The 21,172-nt window shown below is 34.8% G+C and overlaps 1 protein-coding gene across 11 annotated transcripts in view; it reads left to right on the top strand.

Moving 5' to 3' along the window:
* The window catches only part of HECTD1 (HECT domain E3 ubiquitin protein ligase 1), a 74,439-nt gene extending 53,475 nt beyond the window's left edge, over positions 1–20,964 (top strand). For 6 of the 11 annotated variants that reach the window (XM_070755926.1, XM_070755968.1, XM_070755920.1 and 3 more), the window contains exons 26-42: positions 1,417–1,638; positions 5,580–5,713; positions 6,792–6,948; positions 8,494–8,716; positions 9,803–9,857; positions 10,045–10,227; positions 10,913–11,123; positions 11,212–11,297; positions 12,296–12,423; positions 12,637–12,838; positions 13,160–13,297; positions 13,399–14,006; positions 14,875–14,953; positions 16,614–16,707; positions 17,252–17,402; positions 19,448–19,592; positions 19,973–20,964. In XM_070755926.1, coding sequence (XP_070612027.1) covers positions 1,417–1,638; positions 5,580–5,713; positions 6,792–6,948; positions 8,494–8,716; positions 9,803–9,857; positions 10,045–10,227; positions 10,913–11,123; positions 11,212–11,297; positions 12,296–12,423; positions 12,637–12,838; positions 13,160–13,297; positions 13,399–14,006; positions 14,875–14,953; positions 16,614–16,707; positions 17,252–17,402; positions 19,448–19,592; positions 19,973–20,110 — 2,954 coding nt within the window. In that variant the 3' untranslated portion in view covers positions 20,111–20,964. The remainder of the gene's footprint in view (positions 1–1,416; positions 1,639–5,579; positions 5,714–6,791; positions 6,949–8,493; positions 8,717–9,802; positions 9,858–10,044; positions 10,228–10,912; positions 11,124–11,211; positions 11,298–12,295; positions 12,424–12,636; positions 12,839–13,159; positions 13,298–13,398; positions 14,007–14,874; positions 14,954–16,613; positions 16,708–17,251; positions 17,403–19,447; positions 19,593–19,972) is intronic. The other 5 variants (XM_070756000.1, XM_070756007.1, XM_070755937.1 and 2 more) reach the window with 4 other exon arrangements.
* Positions 20,965–21,172: the final 208 nt, after the last annotated feature.

Below are 21,172 nucleotides of genomic sequence, written 5' to 3' on the forward strand. Positions count from 1 at the left end.
ACACAACCTCCAGAAGATATATATGCTACTTTGAAAACAAATATATGCAGTTTCTTACTAAAGAATTGGTTAAAAAAATCAGGAATAAATCCTATTTTGGAAAATTGAAGACCTACTACTGAGTGTGTCATACTTGAATGAATATGGCGTCATGTAATTACTTAGTTTTTGTGTCAGCCATTGCTTTTTCTTAGCAGAGCCATTTAAAAAATGGCATGAGCACTCTTACATGCAGTGAAAAAATAGTGAAGTTATTTTTCATAGAAACATAGCTTAAATACCACAAACATTTGAGTGGCTACTATGCAGTTTTCATTTTATTTTGGAATGTTATTGCTTGTACTTCAAAAACTTAGAATAAAACAGGGTATATGATGATTGAGGACATTTTTATGGAATCTTATTTAAATCAATGTATGTTGTATTACATGTTGAAACTTTAAACATTTAATTTTAAGTGATGAAATCTGTTAAATGACCTGGTAGTCTCTATGATGTATTTTGCTGTTCTCTAAACATTTTATTGTATCTAATTTTTCCATCCTGGAACATAATTAAGAAAGGATCACTAAAATATGATTATTGATTGCAGGTAGTGAAAGTTGATGACAGATATTCAGTTTTCATGCCAGACTAGTTTTTTATGGTGCACTGCTGAACAACCCATGGTGTGCAAATGAACAACAAATCATGAACTAAAGTGGGGAGGATCTAATGATTTCCAAGGAAAAGGACTATTGCACATCCTGAACATACAAATAAAAGCATGCTCATTTTAAATCAGTAGAATTGTTGCCTGTAAGGTAATAATTTACTTTGGGTTAGATGGGCAGCCAAATAAATTTGATAATATAAATAACTAAAATAATCCTTTATGGTGGCTGTTCAGTGTACACAAATCAGAAAAAAGAAATAGAGTCTTGCAGAATTTTCTAAATATGTTTCTGCTTAGAAAGTGAAATGAAGGTAGTAACTCCTACTTCAACCTTTCTTTTGATTCTCTGGTTCTGTCCTACTAAGAACAGCTGATTGGATGCAGTGGTGCTATGAATTTGTAAAGTAAGAAGCATTGTTGAACTCTGTTTCCTTGAATAGGGAAGTAGCTTACCGTACATACACGATCAACTCTTTATAATCACAAACTTTTTATAATATGGATTAAGCATCATATAATAATTAAAACTAGAGATGTGAAATGCGTCATAAGAATCATAGTTGTTTCTATACTTATTTTGATATTTTGTTTTATTTAACAGTCTATTCTTTCTTGGCCTGCAGTTCTGCGTTATTACCATAAGCTTAGTAACTTCTGGGGTTTTTTTTAATATTGGTTTATTTTTAATACACAACACTCATTAATGCAAATTGTACTACTTTGTACTACATTATTTATTTTATCTTACCATATCTTTATAGCTTCTCCTCTAATGGGTGCCCAAAGTTTTCCTAATCTGACTACAACTGGTACCACCTCAACAGTGACCATGTCTACATCCAGTGTTACTAGCAGCAACAATGTAGCCACAGCAACTACAGTTTTATCTGTTGGTCAGTCACTTAGTAACACTCTAACTACTAGCCTAACATCAACATCTAGTGAGAGCGATACAGGTCAGGAAGCAGAATATTCTTTATATGGTAAGTTTTATATTTAAATGAACATAAGCAGATTTCCCATTCATAATTTATTTTTGTCACAGGTTTTGTGCTTAGTAATTTCATTTACTAAAGCATATCAAATGATTGTTTGCCCCTTTATTAGCTACATAAAGGCCTCTTCACAAAGGAACTCAACTACTATCAATATTTCATATACTTCAGCCCTACACACTTCTTTTACATGATTGTCACTTAAGGTACTTCTTTATTGATATTTCAGTTGTGGTGTTGGACATGAAATTTGAATGCCATAGTAAATGAAACCATCATCTGTATACATGTATTGCACGGATTTATGGGTAGTCTTCCTTATGCTTTGCTGCAGTCATTCATTTGAAGAACAGGTTTGCAACAACTATCATGGCATACTTGTAACAATATAGATAGAAATTTACTTTAAAAAAACGACTACACCTCATTCTTATTCTTCATAACTCTTCCCTCTGCTCCTTTGTAAATTGGTGAATAGAGTGGGATATTTCATGAAAGAGCACGTTGGAATGTGAATAGATTCGGGGCATTTTCAAAAATGTTGAAAAGTATTTGCAGTTAGTAATTAGCATTTCCATAGTTTTTTAAATATTTAATATTTGTTCAAATTCAACACCACAATTTCTAATCATTGTTGGCAGTTTGTTTGTACATTGTGTTTGGAAGTAGCACTAGTGCTAGTTTGTTCTTTTAGATATCTGCAGCACATTATAATTACAAAAGATACAGAGCAGAGAAATATGGTTGAATTTATATGGCCGAATAGATGCTTATTCATGATTTCAGCATACATATGGTTACTTATTTGTAAAATATACTAATATATATGAAATATACTTTCATGTGTTTAACATCCTTACAGCTAAACTTATCACTTCAGAACTAATCGAAATTACTTCCATTTTCAATCTTCAATGCAATGAATTGATTCATATCTAATGCTGAGCTAGGAATTTAAATTATGATTCCTTGAACCAAATATACCACTAGTGGTCTGCCTTATTCATATATGTCACATTGAAGCAGGAGCAAACATAAGATGTGAACTGATTCTTATAGAAGCCCACAAAATAACACCGAATAACAACTGAAGTGTTAACATTACATATTTGGCAGAACAAAGGTGTTTGTATATCCTAAGTATTCAGGATATTCTTGCCATTGGAAACAGCAGGAAGTCATAATGAATTTCGCTCCTTATAATACTGATCAGCTAATTTGCAGAAACTTTGTTGCAGAAACCTCTACGAGGGGCGGCATACAAATTTAATAAATAAATAAATAAAAATACAAAAAACCCTATGCAGTTCTGATTGAAATGTTTGTTATTATTCTGAGGTACTACAACACCCAGCACTTAGATCAAAGCATTGATTATCTCTTCCCATTTTTTAGGTTGTAATAGTAGTTTCCTTAATGTTCAGAAAAGGTTGCAGACAAGGAGACCTCAATGCCAATTGTATTTCTTTGGTTATAATACATGTCTTCCTTACATGTTTGTAAATGCTGCCTAGTGTGGTTGAGCTTGCTTAAGTATAGTCTTAATTACCTAAAATGGTTTAACTAAAACAACAGCAAAGGGGGGGGGGGAGAACACATTCCCCAATTATTATTTTTTCAGACATTGCCAACAATACCAACATTTAAATATATGCAGGCACTGGCTATAAACAGAAGGGACCATGCTTTAAATACAAACCAATAGCCAAACATTCATGTGTCACCTCTGATTTATGAAGTGTTCTTTGAACTACATCTGCAAAGAGCATATACTATACTCCATATAAAATATCTGCAAACAAGTATAAAGTCTATTCTCTGATTCCATTAATTACCATTCAAGTTACGGTGCTCTTGAGCTAAAATATAAAAACCAATAGATCTGAATTAAAATGGGAAGAATGTCAACCTGAACTGTGTTTATGTGGTCCAAGAGCAGAAACAGGTGCAGAATGGTTTCTCATGAGTTCTGTGTACCATTGCTATTCTTTTCCCCAGACAGTAGTTTCTCTAAATTGTTCCATCAAGGCCTCAGCCAATAGCAGCTCTGACCCTGATGGACTCTAGATTAACTCAGCCTTCCATACTTCCAAGGTCAGCAAAATGAGGACCCAAGTTGTTGGGTGCAATATGCTGACATTATAAGCAACTCAGAATGCTGGAAAATATTGTGGGCCAGTATATAACTTTTAAAGTACTACTGTATTGCTACTATCCAAAGTAGAGATTAAACATGATAAAATGCAGTACATAGTTCTCTTGCATAGTACAGAATATTTAAGACTTTCTGCTAAAATGGCAACATGAGAAGCAGAGTGTTGTAATAGCTCCTCTGAGCCTTGCAATAGCTCTGCCAAGTTGTTATTTTCATGTCAGAAAAAAAAATTAAGGACTGTTTCAGAACCTTTGAAACATGGATTCTGGAAAACAACTGTATTTTACTCAGATACATAAAACAAACTCTGGGAATATTTGTGCTTTGATTTGTGGACATTTTCATTATTACCCCTAGGGAATTCTGAATTATTTATATATTTACTTTAAAAAAGTATTATTGTGGTATCCAAAACTTTTTCTGCATGAAAGGCTGAAGGGTAAATTAATGAGGGTCTGAGAGGGAACTAATATAATAGGATGAGAATGTTTAATTCACAGTTGTTAGGTAAGCAGATTGGGGGAGAAAATGGTGATATTTTGAACAGGGAACAATGACATTTTTTTATCATGTCTTCTGACTGCTAGTTGGTTTTCAGGGATGTGCTCTGCTAGTCTTCCAATTGTTTGTCCTACGTAGTGGATGTTTCAGTCTTTTATACTGTATATTCTACATCATTCCTGGTTTTTCTTCTGGGGCGGCTAGGATGTTTTGGAAGGCTTTAGTTGGTTTGTGTGATACATTGATGTCATGTGGATATAATAATCTGTCACTGGTTTCTGAGATGTTTTTGATATATGGCAGTGTTATCCTGTTTACAGATTGTATTGGTTGTACTATATTGGGTGACTGATCAGGCACTTTTTGATAAAGTTGTGTGGATATCTACTTTGTTGGAAGATGTTACATAGATGACCTGTTTTCTTTTTCTAATGTTCAGGGCAGCTGTACTGTGTTTGTGCTCATCTAAATATAGGTAGTCCTCGACTTAACAGCCACAATTGAGTCTATTGAGTCCTTTATTGCTTAGCAAAATAGTTCATGTTCATTGTTAAATTGCAGCAATTTTATGGAAAATTAGATCAGGCATAGAAAGTTAATACATTATTGTTTTATATAGGCAATAATTTTGAATACAGTATATTCAAATTGCTACTGTAGGGTATCAATCATTAGTTAGAATTGTGGTTCTCCATAGTGAGTGGAGCCATCATTCAGGTTGGGATGTCCTTGTCCATTCAGAATGAGGACCAAATCGGTTAATTTTTTTTGTTAGTTCCTCCTACCTGGATCCCAGTTTTAACTGGTCCTCAGTCTGGACTTACGTGGTGAACTTGTTTTTATTGCACTTTCTGAAGGCAAGAAGTAGAAATGTATCTTTTGTGAGTCATTTTATTGCTATTGTGAAGTTTTCAAAAGTGTATGGAAAAAAATTACGGTATAAAAATCTCTTTCATACTTGTACAGGGAAAAAATAGCATATTTCTATTTCTTCATTTAACATTAAGATTAAAAAATAGATTGATTTGAATTGTTTATTTATTACAAATAGTTTTCTATTCTTTTCCAGGTTATTTTCTGAAATCCTTTTTTCCTTTTTCAGCTTAATGTTGCCCTAATTTGTCATAATTTCTTAAAATAGGTTTCAGTCCTGTTTTCTTGAACATCATGCTAAGTTAACTTCTTTTTCCTGTTCCTGCTTTGAATTTATCTACCACCTTTGCTATCTTTCTTTTTAGAGACTATCTTGTGTTGTTTATGTTTTTCTGTGTAGATTTCCTTGATAGTTGCCGGGCTAGTACTCTGTTGGCTGAATTAGATGATGATGAAGATTTACCAGAGCCAGATGAGGAGGATGATGAAAATGAAGATGACAATCAGGAAGATCAGGAATATGAAGAAGTAATGGTACAGTGTATATGCTTTAACAGTTCTATTCTCTCTCCCTTTATTCTGAGTCTTCGGAGAGAGGCAGCATACAAATCTAATAAATATATATACATATATACAAAACTATATTTACAGCAGCACGAAGCTTACAACTTCAGCCTGATGATGGTGAATGTGATTTCACCAAAACGTCGCATAGACACTCAAAATATTACACGGGGCAAAACCCGAACTCAGAACAATCTACATACATACATACATACATACATACATACATACATACATACATACATATATTTTATGTCGGATCACCCTGGTATATTGAAGGAATGTCACAGCTCCTTTTTGCCTCTAGGCCCAACCCAGGGCCATTTCAAGGCAGTTAATTTATTCATAGCCGACAACTATATTCTGTATGTATCACATGTTTTTTGCTGAAATTTTAAAATTAAGGGAGACTATTTCGGCCTTGTTCTGGCCTCATCAGCTAGCCACACCCTTACTGTGATTTGATCTGGCAGCTTCTGCCTTGTAAGGCAGAGAATTAACAGCTGAGCCACCAGACCTGATCCCTTCAGCTCATAAAAAAAACCCAAAAAAACATATAGCCCCTCCCTGGTACAGAGCTGAAAGAATCAGGTCTGGTGGCTCAGCTGTTAATTCTCTGCCTTACAAGGCAGAAGCTGCCAGATCAAATCCCAGTAAGGGTGTGGCTAGCTGATGAGGCCAGAACAAGGTCGAAATGGTGACATCCTAGTCTCCCTTAATTTTAAAATTTCAGCAAAAAACATGTGATATATAATTAATTAATTAATTAATTCTGGGTCTTGAATTTAAGAAAGATTTATAATTGTAGCAAAATTTGAGCAACTTATGCAAACCTATTTACTGTACGTGTTTACTTTTTCTTTAGAGTGTTGATGAATTGCAAAGTACAAGTGATTTATTTGTTGAATGTAAGCTTAAATTTAACTGATAAAAAGTTTTTCTGTTTTCCCCACAGTTTTGATGTTTATGTATGCTTTAATTCAGATGGATATTTTCAATTAGTTCTTCATATTTTCAGTTTCTTTCATACCTTAATGTTTTTGAACAGGAAGAAGAAGAGTATGAAACAAAAGGAGGACGTAGAAGAACATGGGATGATGACTATGTGTTAAAACGCCAGTTTTCTGCTCTAGTACCTACCTTTGATCCAAGACCTGGCCGCACTAATGTGCAGCAAACAACTGATTTAGAAATTCCTCCCCCAGGTACATATGAGAGCAGTTTAAAAATTGTGGGAAACTCACATTGTGTGAGGGGATAATCTGATTTGTGGGGAGGAAAGTGTTGTTGAGCCAAACAACAAGTTTGGGCTTAGTGGAATGTTTAAACCCAACTTCTATGGTTTATGTCACAGTATTATTAGACATGGTATTACTAGGCTGGTTCAGATATTAGAAAACACATTAAACTGATAGATACATATATAAATATAAAATATTATATATAAAAACTTTGTTCCTGAAGTCCATGAGTGGACTGGGAGAGAACAAACTGTTATGATAACAAATCTCCCATGCTACCTTCATGTTGGGATAAAACTAGATGTACACACCTTTTTCAGTGGAAGGAATTGCAAACCAGGGATACTGAGTAGAGACTAATTGTGGGACTTAAAGGGATAAAATTTAAAGGAATAGAATAAATAATTTTATAAAATTGTACTTGTATTTTAAATGAATTCATAGGTTCTTCTCGTTCTTCAATTTTAAAAGTAATTATTTAAAACAATTTATATACTGTTTATCCCATCTTGTATTTCTTTACATTGTTGGATTCACAGACAGAACAGGCTGCCATGTTTCGGAATAATTATTCTGATTTATGACAGTAATAAAGATTTGGTTTGGATTTGATTTGATTTTCAAGCAGCAGACAGTTTTGTGCAAAAGTTCATTTTAATTTTGAAAAATATCCCTCAAAGGGTAATTTCCTCAAACAGTTAGGAAATTAAAACACATTGTAGAAGTAACACTGGTTTTAAAAAGCAGCAGAACTGCGTAAGAGTGGTAACACTATTTTTTAATTGTTCCTCGTGTTTTTTGACAAGTTACTTGAAAATGGTGTATATTTAAATTTTGAAACTTGCAATATTTTTAAAAAGCTGGGGAACTGAGAAGTAAAGATTAATTTTTTAAAAATGTTTAAGCTTATTTATATTTGGTACACTATAGTTGATGGTAAAGTTATGCAAGATGTAATATAACAAAAATACGTCATAGAGTGTAAAGCAATGTAGAAGGATAGGAAGTAAATACTTTGCGCTGCTACCCCTTAGATCCCACAAAAACTGTTCCTGAAGGAGACGGAACTAGAAGGAAACAGTGAACTCTAAAAATAATCTTGTGATACTCCTTGAGCATTTTTTCCTCACTTAGTTGGAGGTTTTTTTACAGACACTATGTTTTTACAGACACTGTGTTTCTACACACTATGAAAATTGCTAATGGTATTTTAAGAAAATTGCAATGTGTAACTATAATGGCTCCAGCGTGCCTTTCCCAATCTTTAGAACTTACTGCTCATGTTTACTGTTGTCCCTCTCCCAGTGTTTGGTTTCTGAAAGGCCTCGGCAGTTGTAAATGTGTGGATTCATTCCTTAAATTCAGCCTTAACAGCCCCATTGCCTAAATTGCTTGCACATTTAACTTCATTGTACACAAAGATTCCAGCAGTTCAAATTTATTTGAGTTTGCAGGTGCCTCACAAAATAGTAAATCATTACTAATTTTTTATCAATTAATTGCTTCCAGGAACACCTCATTCGGAACTCCTAGAAGAAGTTGAATGTATGCCATCACCACGTTTAGCACTTATCTTGAAAGTAACAGGACTTGGTACAACTCGTGAAGTTGAACTACCCTTAACAAATTTCCGGTCAACTATATTTTACTATGTACAAAAATTGCTGCAGTTTTCCTGCAATGGCAATGTGAAATCGGATAAACTTAGGCGGATATGGGAACCAACATATACGTAAGAATTCAAGAACATGTTCATAATTGTAAAATAATCTAAAATTGTAAATTTATATCTGCTTCTTTGATAGTAAACTACAGCAAACACATATATTTCTGAATAAACCTATGTAGGAATATTAACAATCTTAAACAATTGTTAATACATGTCAGAAACAATGTCTTGAAATATTTCAGTATTAACAATACTGTGTCAGTCTTTCGGACCATTATTTCTTTATTATTTTCATAGCTGTTATCTTTTCTGTGATAAATAGATGCAGATTGAAGGATTACGTAAAATATTTTAACTGCATCAAAACTAACCCAACCTTTTTCAAAATTGTTTTTATTTGTTTATAATTTAAAGTTAAGTTTCAAGAGCAATTCATTTATGGAATAAAGAATTATATTGGTTGTTTTGACGTTCTGTGCTGAATAAAATTTTCAAAAATAGAAATGTTTCAAAATAATTTAAATTTGGACCATTTCATATTTGAGTGCAGTTGTTTTGAATGTGAAAGTGCTCTTTTGAGCATATGATGGACTTTCTTTGAGGCAGTATCTTAAGTTCAGAACAACCTGCTATGCTTTTGAAACAAAAACTATGCAATCAAGTGCTTCAAATTCTTGGTTAAATTTGAGATAGCCTTAATTTGAAACATTTTGCAAACTCATCGTATGAACATAATTTAACATTACATTATTATGAAAAAAGGGAAAGAAATGCTTGTCTCTCTTCACTTTTTCTACAGTGCATATAAATTTATATCCATGTATGGTGCTCTCCACTTTTTTTCTAAACTTTCTAAACATAACTTCATAAAAATTATTTTATTTCATTGATTCTAATAGTCCTTTTTAAATCAAATTTAACGATACTTCAGTATCCATGATTTCGTACAACGACAAGCAGTATAGAAATATTTATATATTTTGAATTATATCATCCATAATTTCTAGCCATACTGTCCAGGGTTTATCTGAAAGTCAAAATATCTGCAGAGCTTCAGTCCTGTTGCACAGTTTATATTTAGAAATAAGTTCTTTGGCAAGGAAAAGCTATCAAAACTATATAAATAACTCTGATCTTTTTTATGTTTAGAATTGTATACAAAGAAATGAAGGATTCTGATAAAGAAAAAGACAGTGGGAAAATGGTGAGAACAATCTTAACCTTTAGATGTTTGCAGTTTTTGCATCTAAACAGCTTGACAGCTATGCTAAATTAATTTTGTTACATAAGTTATGAGTTATTTCATAAATGCATGTTCGTAGTGAAGCATAAATTTAAATCTTTCAAACTTACAATCAGGAAAGACCAACATTAGGTGATTCCTGTTGTAGGGTTGCTGGTCAATAGAGCATGTGGAGCAGTACCTTGGCACTGATGACTTACCAAAGAATGATTTGATAACCTACCTGCAGAAGAATGCGGATTCAGCCTTTCTGCGTCACTGGAAATTAACTGGCACTAATAAAAGCATTAGGAAAAACAGAAATTGTTCGCAACTCATAGCTGCTTACAAGGTATATATCTGAATCTAAAAGTATTAATTTGGAAATGTGTGGTTTTGGTCTTGTGAGATAGATCTGATATAAAGACTAACATTGTCATTGTGCTGTTGTCATAGTTAGCTTTTACAAGCTGCAGGGGGGTGGGGGTGTTGTATACTTCTGAACTGATACAGTAATGATATCCTTAACATAATGCCTAACAATAGTTTAAGCTGCAGCTTGAATTACATATCTTTTTTTCTTCTTAAAAAAATTATTTATTTTTATTGATCAAATTTAGAAATTGCTCATCTTCCTTACATAGGAACCATAGGTGAAGTTCAAATAAAATATTAAAAACATAAAAAGTAGAGACAAGGATAGTTAAAATTCAACATCAGAGTACTAACCAGTCTCCCAGCTGTACATGCTCCTCTGAAAACCCCATGCAAGGTGACAGAGCCAGGTCTTTAGACATTTCTGAAAGGCCAGGAGATTGGGAGCCTGCCTAAGAAGGAGAATGTTTAAAAAAAAAAAAAAAGGCGGGGGGTAACGGCAGAGAAAACTCCCTTCCTGGATCCCAGAATTTGAAATTCCATAAATGATAGGGTCCACAAACATACATTCCCCACTTGATCAAGTGGGATGGGATGTTGTAACAAGTCAAGTTCTATTATAAACTCACTTTGTATTTATATTTTTCTGGTAATCCATGCAGGATTTTTGTGAGCATGGATCAAAATCTAATTTGAATCAAGGAGCTATATCCACACTTCAAAATTCAGACATTCTTAGTTCAATTAAAGAACAGCCTCAAGCCAAAGCTGGTAATGGACAGAATTCCTGTGGAGTAGAGGATGTTCTGCAGTTGCTCCGTATTCTTTACATTGTTGCAAGTGACCCTTTTTCTCCTCGAACTTTACAAGAAGGTTAGTAGGAAGTGGCTGCTAAAGATTTTCTCCCTAAAATTCTCTATTAAGAAAACATGAAACAAAAAAAATTATGTTCTTATTTCAGAAGGAGATGAACAACTCCAGTTTAATTTTCCACCAGATGAATTCACAAGCAAAAAAATTACCACAAAAATTCTTCAACAGATCGAGGTGATGTATTATTGAAGAATTATTTTAAGCTGTATACTCTTTTAAATGGTTCAGAGATTAAAAATATGATAATGTTGAAAAATTAATGCCATGAATATGCCCTTTATATATGATCCATTCATTTCACAAATCAAAATGTAAAGAGAGGCTATCTATCTAAAGGCACAATTCAGTCAACATGCTCTCACACTTGAGTGGTAAGCTTATTTGGATGGAAGTTACTGAGGTATCAGTTATAAAAGTTCAGAAGATTAAATTTGCATTTAAATAGTAAACATATTCTTTTTTGCTTAATGTCATTAAATTAAGTGGTTTATTAAAGTGGAAGAACCTATCTGAGACAGTAGCAAGTAAGCTTTATTACTCTGTGAAATTTGGTAGGAGGGGAGTTCGCGGGTGAGCATGTGATGCATCTGGCCCGTGGGCCGGCAGTTGGGCACCCATGTTCTAGTTCAAGGCAGTCAGAATTTTTTGATCTCGGATACCATTTCTCAGACCAGTGGGAAATCTCTGTGGCCTGTATGTCATTGTGGTAGGATTGTGATCAAGGTAAAGAGAGATAGACTGCACAGATAGATAGATGGGATGATTGTTTCAGTGTGTTAGAAGAAACCTGCAAAATCCAGAACTCTCTGGGCTACATTCTCAAACGTTTCTGACCTATCCAAGAATTGTAACTAATCCCAGTTTTAGAGAGGGAGTGTTAAACAACCCCACCTCCTAAGCCAGAGAAGTGAAAAATACTTAATATGCCTCTGCACCAGATTTTCGTTTGCTAAGGATTTCATTTTCTTGGAAGTTGGCAAGCTTGAAGATACGATTGCTATGTAAGAAAATTAATTTTTATATAGCGTTTCTGTTAATTTATGAGAGCTCTGCTAACATTGTGTGTGAAGCTGAGTGTAGAAAGGAGAAGCCAGAATGTACAAATAGCTTTATATCTCTTAATTTTACCTGTTTGTCTTGCCTGTTCTCACATCTTAATTATTAAATCACAGGAACCATTAGCATTAGCAAGTGGAGCTTTACCAGACTGGTGTGAACAGATAACTAGCAAGTGTCCTTTCTTAATTCCATTTGAAACTCGACAACTATATTTCACATGCACAGCATTTGGAGCATCAAGGTGAGAACTTTGCTCAAAATTATTTAACTTCTAAGTTATTCATTGTAGTGTATAACGGTTTTTTAACATGAATATCATAAGCACTGGTTTGTTATATGAGGGGCGAATAATCTTAACGTTCATAATATCATGAATCTTCAATATTTTACAGAAAGTGATAACAGAGATGCTTAGCATTTTAAACTAAACGAATGCATTTCTTTTTCTTACCAGAGCAATTGTGTGGCTGCAGAATCGACGTGAGGCAACTGTTGAGCGAACACGAACTACAAGTACTGCACGAAGAGATGATCCAGGAGAATTCAGAGTTGGGCGCCTTAAACACGAAAGAGTCAAAGTTCCACGTGGTGAATCCTTGATGGAATGGGCAGAAAATGTTATGCAGATTCATGCAGATAGAAAGTCAGTTTTGGAGGTAAAATATAACCGTTTTCTTAAAGAGCAATAAAATAAAAATTAACAAGACAATCAATCTGTCTGTCTATCCGCTGGTCTCTCTGGAGTAAAGGGAAAAGAAGTTTGCAGCTTCCTTTTACTCTGTGCATATTGCATAGGAAACAAAAATTATTCAGTCTTCCATTTTCATTCACTGGAAGTTTCTATTGATTCTCTGTCTCTTCTTCAAGTAAAACAAAGGTTATCTATAGAAGGTCAAATCTGAATTTTGTTTGTATGCTGTAAGATAGGTAACATTACCCTTGGAGTTACTTAAAGCTTTTCTTTAATTGATTTTCAGGTGGAGTTTTTAGGGGAGGAAGGAACAGGATTAGGGCCTACGTTGGAATTTTATGCATTAGTAGCAGCAGAATTCCAGAGAACAGAATTGGGAGCTTGGCTCTGTGATGATGATTTTCCAGATGACGAATCACGACAGGTATATTTTCTTTTCAGAATAAATACAAATAAAAGATACTGTACTATGTAATTTCAATGACACTTTTCTCCTTTGCCTCTTTTTTTTTTCTTAAAAAAAAGGTTGATATCGGCGGTGGATTGAAACCTCCGGGTTACTATGTACAGCGATCTTGCGGGCTCTTCACAGCACCTTTCCCACAGGATAGTGATGAACTTGAAAGAATCACTAAGCTCTTCCATTTTCTTGGGATTTTCTTAGCTAAATGTATCCAGGACAATAGACTTGTAGACCTGCCAATTTCTAAGCCTTTTTTTAAACTCATGTGCATGGGTGATATTAAAAGCAATATGAGTAAACTGATTTATGAATCAAGGGGTGACAGAGACTTGCACTGCACTGAAAGTCAATCAGAAGCCTCTACAGAGGAGGGACACGATTCCCTGTCAGTAGGAAGTTTTGAAGAGGATTCCAAATCTGAATTTATTCTTGACCCGCCAAAACCTAAGCCTCCAGCATGGTTTAATGGAATCCTAACATGGGAAGATTTTGAACTGGTAAACCCTCACAGAGCAAGATTTTTAAAGGAAATTAAGGATCTTGCAATTAAGAGACGTCAAATATTAAGCAACAAAGGCCTTTCAGAAGATGAAAAAAATACTAAACTTCAAGAACTTATGATGAAGAATCCATCAGGTTCTGGACCTCCACTTAGTATAGAAGATTTAGGGTAAGAGAGTTTTTCTTAACTTGCTTTTGTAAATGTTGGTTAAAGGAATTTGTATATCTAATTTAAAAATTGTATAAACTACATGTTTTCTAAACAAAATCACATAAATATAATTGATATTATTTGTAGCATTAACATTCAATTTGATAATATTAAAGCCTTGTGTAGATTTTTTAAAATGTAAACAGGCTTTTTCTGTTCATGTATATATTTGAGTCTTCGGAGAGGAGCAGCATACAAATCTAATTTATTATTATTATTATTATTATTATTATTATTATTATTATTATTATTATTATTATTAATTTGGTATTAAGATATCCTTCAGTATAATGAAGTTATGATTATGAATAGATTATGCTAGATAAATTTTGCTGACTAGAAAAAATTGATAGATTTTTCTTCAAGGTAACATGCGGTTCAGGATAAACAAAAAAGTGCTAATTTGTTCAATTAAAATTAGTAGATACAATCAACTACCAAAAGATATGGATATTTTTTTTTAGAATTCTCTAGTTTAAAATAAAGAACCTATAAGAATAAAGTCATTATGATCAGGTATATTTTCCAGTTCAGAACTTCTGGGTTTCAGTATTGATCTCAGAAAAAATAATAAGAGACAATGATTTTTTCAGTTTGGGGATTATTTGAAAATACGGAGAATCAAAATATTGGATTAGAGAAATTTTTGGTCTCTTTCATCAGAGATAAACTTTTATTCTTACAATTGGGTATAAGAATGAATGTGATATTATTTATTAATCCATATTTCTGTGACTATCATGGAAATACTGTGATGCTTCCTGATACTTCGTTATCTGTAAAAAAAAAAAAATTATAATATACTAATGTTGTTTTTGTTTTATAGTCTTAATTTCCAGTTTTGCCCTTCATCCAGAGTTTATGGTTTTACAACAGTGGATCTCAAGCCTGGTGGAGAAGATGAGGTAGGAAATAATTCTAACATGGGAATTTAGTAGTGTGCAGATTTTTTTGAATTAATTATTTATTGAATGATTTAATTTAATGAAATAGCCCTTTTTGAATACAAATGATTGCTAGCATGAAACAGACCACTTTGACAGAAATTTGATATCAGAAGAGGATATTTCCTAACAAAGATCTGTTTTCAAGCTTGAGACACTTCCGGCATGCTTTGAGTATCCCATTTGAGAGTATTATGGAAAGATGTGCAGAATAATGTCCACGTATGTGACTGGAGATTCTATACAATGATAAATCTGCATCATTGCTCATTCTCCTGTGTGCTTCTTGGAGTATCCAATCATGGGCTAACTTCTTGTCTGTTAGCCGAGGACCGAGTAAGAAATATCCAGCCATGTCTCCTCTTCAGCCCCCAATGAGCCAGCTGCTTTATTCAGTCGAGCTAAGAGAGACACAAAATATATTTCTCTACTCAATTTTGGGATAGGAAATTTCCTTGGACTTTCAATATTTCCAGGTTATGATGTTTGTATTTATCTGGGAATGGGTGTGTGCGTGAGAAGCCTCCCTGCCACCCTGAGGCTTGTATTGCTGCAGATAGAAGGACCAGTTTTACAACTGATTTAACCCACCTCCATATTGTGAGATTTGTTTGAACTCTTTTTTGTGGGTTCTGGTGAGGCCCCATTTCTACTTAGTGCTGACCATCAATGAGTCGGGGTTCCCACTCATGTGGTCTTGTCGATGCAGCGCTAATTTTTATATTGCCAGGAATGCTTGTCCGGAGATTGGCAATGCTCTGGTGGCTTTGGAAACAATTGAGACCTATCAGCTGTGGGTTGGTCTTCCAATCACTAGCACTTTGAACTTGGACCGAATTAATGTAGCCTTATAACGAGTACTTGTCCAGAACTCCGGCAAGCCTCTGGGACTAATTGTAAGAGCCGTTCAGCTGTGAGTCAGGTCTCCCTCTCGTGGCCTTGTCTTCCTTCGGCTTCACTGACTAGTAAGGGGGCTGTAGGAGTTCCAGTCCAGGTTTCCTGGCGAGGTTCCAGAGAATAGGGGCAGGCATTGTTTATGAGTCGGGGCTACCGCTCCTGTGGTTCTCTTTCACCCTATTGACAATTCCGCTGCCAAGGGGAGAACTGCAGGGGGAGCCTCTAGCCTCCACTTTCTACAAGACTAACAGTCTTTTTCTGGGGATCTGGCAGGGCATATTTCAGCCGCAGCACTTAGCGAAGTAGTTGATCGGAGTTTCACAGCCCTGATCTAAATAGTCAGCACTTTGAGCACACCCACCCAAACTATATGGGATATAAATGAAATAACAGGCCTTTTCTATAGCACCTCTTATTCTGGAAACAAGACAATTTCATGTCTGTGCCCTGCATTCAGGGAGGCTTCAATATAGCACAATATAGGAAGAGGTTGTCTATATAATATGAAATTAATTTTTTGAAGTTTTCAGTGCCTTGAATCCTTTGGGATTGTTGCCAATTAGAAGTTTTATTAAATATAGTTTAAAAATCTGTATTCAGAACAGCTATTTATAAAAACTACAAATATTTCATAAACATTTGCACACTAGTAAAGTCCAATATTTCTTTAAAATTCTTCTGTAATGTAACAAGCTCCTTTTGTCCATTGATAATCTCTTTATAGTTGGTGACTATGGATAATGCAGAAGAATATGTGGATTTGATGTTTGACTTCTGCATGCACACTGGCATACAGAAACAAATGGATGCCTTCAGAGGTATGTAATTGTTTATTACTGACAAATAAGAACATAAATCTCTTACTTAAAAGGAAGATTGGATCTTGGCAAGAAAAGATGTATTGCTTTTAAGTCATCATTGGCATTTCTAAATAAAGTAGTGAGGGATTTATTTTCAGTTAAAATTAGTGGGTACCAAATGATTTTGGATTCATGTAATTGTAGAATGACCAGAGTCTAAGGATATTTGGAGTCTTCAACATATGGAGAGTCAAATCCTAAGTTAACTGTAATGAAATGATAATATTTATTTATTTAGCTTCTGTGCCATTCATCTCACCAAAGGCAGCTCTCATAAGGAAGCTTATCTTAGTGTACCAAGAAAAACAACTTTTAAAAACATTCCTAGTTATTCTAAAGTTTGCTGAATTGGTTTCTATACTGGTTTTTAAAAGAGAGATAATTTCAGAGGATTTGCCAATATACTTGTGCGAGGAGAATATTATAATAAAAGAAACAAGACTATTTTTCTGATAAACATCATCAAGCATGCTCACCTCTGCTTTGTTTTTTCCCTATAAAGATGGCTTCAATCGAGTCTTTCCAATGGAAAAGCTAAGTTCCTTTAGCCATGAAGAAGTTCAGATGATTCTTTGTGGTAATCAATCACCATCCTGGGCAGCTGAAGATATAATCAACTACACAGAACCTAAACTTGGCTACACTCGAGACAGGTACTTCATCAAATAATAGCATATTTCTATTAATTTTAAGATTTGGTCATAAAGGATAATAATGGTGTCAAGCAAATGCAGAAGTTGACAGTTGGTTTGGAGGAAGAATGCATATATACAGTGGTACCTCTACTTAAGAACTTAATTCGTTCCATGACCAGGTTCTTAAGTGGAAACGTTCTTAAGTAGAAGCACTTTTTCCCATAGGAATCAATGTAAAAGCAAATAATGTGTGCAAACCCATTAGGAAAGAAATAAAAGCTCAGAATTTGGGTGGGAGGAGGAGGAGGAAGAAGAGGAGGACAGTCGTTGGCGAAGGAAGCAGGTGAGCCTCCTTAAGCGCCACCAAAAGGCTCCTCTGGCAGCCCAGAAAAGCCTGAGATGGCCAGAATTTAAAGGGGGAATGGCAGGAAACTGGCCGGGCCTTCGTGCCGCTCTCAAATTTCCTGGGAAATTTTTCTGGGCTCGGGTTCTTAAATAGAAAATGGTTCTTAAGAAGAGGCAAAAAAATCTTCAGCACCCGGTTGTTATCTAGAAAAGTTCTTAAGTAAAGGTACCACTGTATATATATAAATGAAGAGGTAACCCATTGCAATCTCCGGAACGTTTAAAATTTATTTAAAAATTACTACACACACCATATTTTAAGCAGTGCATATTATCTTATGTGATTGAAAGATGGTTTTTTTTACAATTTCATTGGAAGCTTGCCTTCTATAGAGAGAGCTCTAAGAAGCTTTCCTTTACCCGATGCATCCTATTTATCAAAGGTTTAATCCCTGACATTTAATTTGATTTGCTATGTGAAATTATTTTGGAGAATCTTAAGAATATGCAGTTTTTGTCCTAAATACTTTCAAATCCCAAACGTAATTGAAGAAATTAGGTACATTATGTACAATTATTACAAATTAGTGTTTAATTATTGATAAAGAATATTTGTAGCTCAGAGTTGAAATGAGGGTCCTTGGTGCCCTCTGAGCTTGGTTGATTTTCATGCAGATGTGTCATACCCAAGCTAGGAAACGTCATAAGTGATAGTAAGGAATGGGGTTTACTGTTACTTTGTTTGGCAGTTCTTTGATTGGGTTTTTGTGAACAGTAAACAGCCCAAGCAAACTATTGCCAAGACCACTCCCACCAACATTGACAGGGCAAGCCACTAGAATATAAATTGAAAGCAAACCCCATTCCTTACTAGAACTGATAATATTATCTAGTTAAGATAGTAAAACGTCTTCCCCCACCCCACCCCCAAAAAATACATGTTCAGAGAGCACCAAGGACCTCTCACTGCTTTATTATTGATTGGAAGCTAAAACAAATGACCTCCAAAATAGAAAACCTGCTAGGCGAAGAAATGAGTTGAAAATAATACTGACACATTACAAATATCTGTACGTAGGAAGAAACAAAATATGTACCCTAAAATGGAGGATATAGCAGTATAAGAAATGTTATGAGTCCTATAATCCATAGTGTTATAGTATTATGATCTGTAGATATATGATCTGTAGTAAATTCAGAGCTTTGTTAATAAATTAGTGCTGGTTAATCTTGGTCAAATTAAATCTCTAGATACCAAACCATAAGACAGATTCAGACAAACTGTAACAGGTGCAAGGGACAGTACCAAGGATTATTCAGTGGCTGGAAACTGAGTCTTAGGAAAGACTGAGGAAAGTAGGTATATTTAGCTTTGAGAAAAGATAAGTGAGCTATAGTAGCACCCTTTTAAGAACCTGAAAGGATATGAACTTTTTTCGCATTCCAGACTGCAAGATATGGAAGCAGTAGTCTTAGATTTATAGAAAAGCAGATTTTGACAAAATATTAGTGATAGAGATAAATATAAAACTGCTCAAAGAAGTTGACCTCAGCAATGTGGCTTTGGATCAATCATTCATTCTCAGCCCAACACACTTCCAGATGGGGGGGAAACATGGCATGAGGCTGTGGTTTTTAGGGTCATTCTTTTTAATGGATCTGTGTTGTTGGTTTTTAAAGCTAGTTTTTACCTATTTGCTTTGTGTGTTTTATTTTAGCCCTGGGTTCCTGAGATTTGTAAGAGTTTTATGTGGCATGTCTTCAGATGAAAGAAAAGCATTCCTCCAATTCACAACTGGTTGTTCAACACTTCCGCCAGGAGGATTGGCTAACCTACATCCTCGTCTTACTGTTGTACGCAAGGTAGGAACATCTTACAACTTGTCTGTGCATACTACATTAGTTGTATTATTATAAGAAGTTGTCTTTGAGTTAACTCATTGAGAAATCTGCTTCTGTTTGCCTGGTGCCAGATACCTTTTCATAGTGATTTGGCCATTATGCATAGGAAGTCGTCATCATCAACATCATTATCATCGTACCAACAATAACAACTATAACTAATAGACTCTAAGCGTCTCCAATTGGATGCCTTCCAAATGTGGAACTATAATTTCCAAATTTTGGAAATGCTGACTAGGGATCTGATGCTTACGGAGTTAGTAAATGTTTGAACTGAAATGGAAATGTATGGTATAGTTTCTGTTCTCTTTTTAAATTACATTATGGCTATTTATTCACAGGTTGATGCTACTGATGCAAGTTACCCATCTGTGAATACCTGTGTGCATTATCTTAAATTGCCTGAGTATTCCTCTGAAGAGATTATGCGAGAACGCCTCCTAGCTGCTACCATGGAGAAAGGCTTTCATCTCAACTGAACTGATGTTCTGAAATGGGACATCTCAAACTGGTTTTGCATTCATACCTAGTGAAGCCTCCTGTGTTGTTGTGCAGAAAATACAATCTCCATGCTGTACTCAAACGAGACTTGCCTTTTTCCCCTATCCATGAGGCTTTGGAAACACATGGAATAATTTTGTTAGCTGCTAATGTCAAAACAAATCCCAATGAATTACACAGCCAGCAAGAAAAAGGCAAGAACAGTGTGTGATGCTTCCAAGGGCTTGTGCAACCAGAAGCTGAAGCAAATGTTTGACTGTTCCAAAGAGCAGATCTGCAGATTTCCAGTGTTTACTGATTCAAGATTTATAACAGTGCGTTTGTGTAAAGTCTACCGTTTAATACCCTGTACACTACGATTCCATCATTGATCCTTGTTTTTCCTGGCTTTAAGCTAAATGGTCAGAAACCTGCTTCCTTAACTTAGTCAATGGGCATCTCAAGCTTTCTTTCCTTCCTTTAATGGTGCCTGCACTGTTGGAGTATTCTAGTGTTGGGGTAGGGTATTTGCATATAATCATGCACAACCGTTTATTATTATTTCAAGTGGGAATATATTTTGATTTCCAAATACCCCGCTATAAAGATCCAAATCCTCAAATGTGTGTCCATGTGTGTATGTGTGTGTGTGTGCGCGTGCAACTCAACAATAAAGCTTTTAAAAGACACTGGTTACTGGTGCAAGGCACATTTAAAACAAGTTTTACTTTATGTTGTATTTCCTTTGTATATTAAAAACATTTATTTAACTTGTTGCAGTTTGAAGTTTAAAAAGAAGATTTTCATTGTGTATGCTCAACAATAATCATTAAAATGTTTGCAGCGTACAAAAGTCTTTGGTTAGTATTTTACTAGTTCCTCTGATGGAATTAGTCTTATCTCCACAACCAGCTTCCTTATCCTTTTGCTGGTGTTGAGATACATTGCAATCCATATTTAACAGTGAGGGCCTGGAGGACAAAGAGGTCCCAGAGGACAAAGGTGCACCTAGGGGTCTGTTCCAGACAATGGTAAGTATGTTGGCTGTTGCTCCCTGCAGA

This window comes from Erythrolamprus reginae, chromosome 1, assembly GCF_031021105.1.
Source record: "Erythrolamprus reginae isolate rEryReg1 chromosome 1, rEryReg1.hap1, whole genome shotgun sequence".
In the NCBI taxonomy this organism is placed as follows: Eukaryota; Metazoa; Chordata; class Lepidosauria; order Squamata; family Dipsadidae; genus Erythrolamprus; species Erythrolamprus reginae.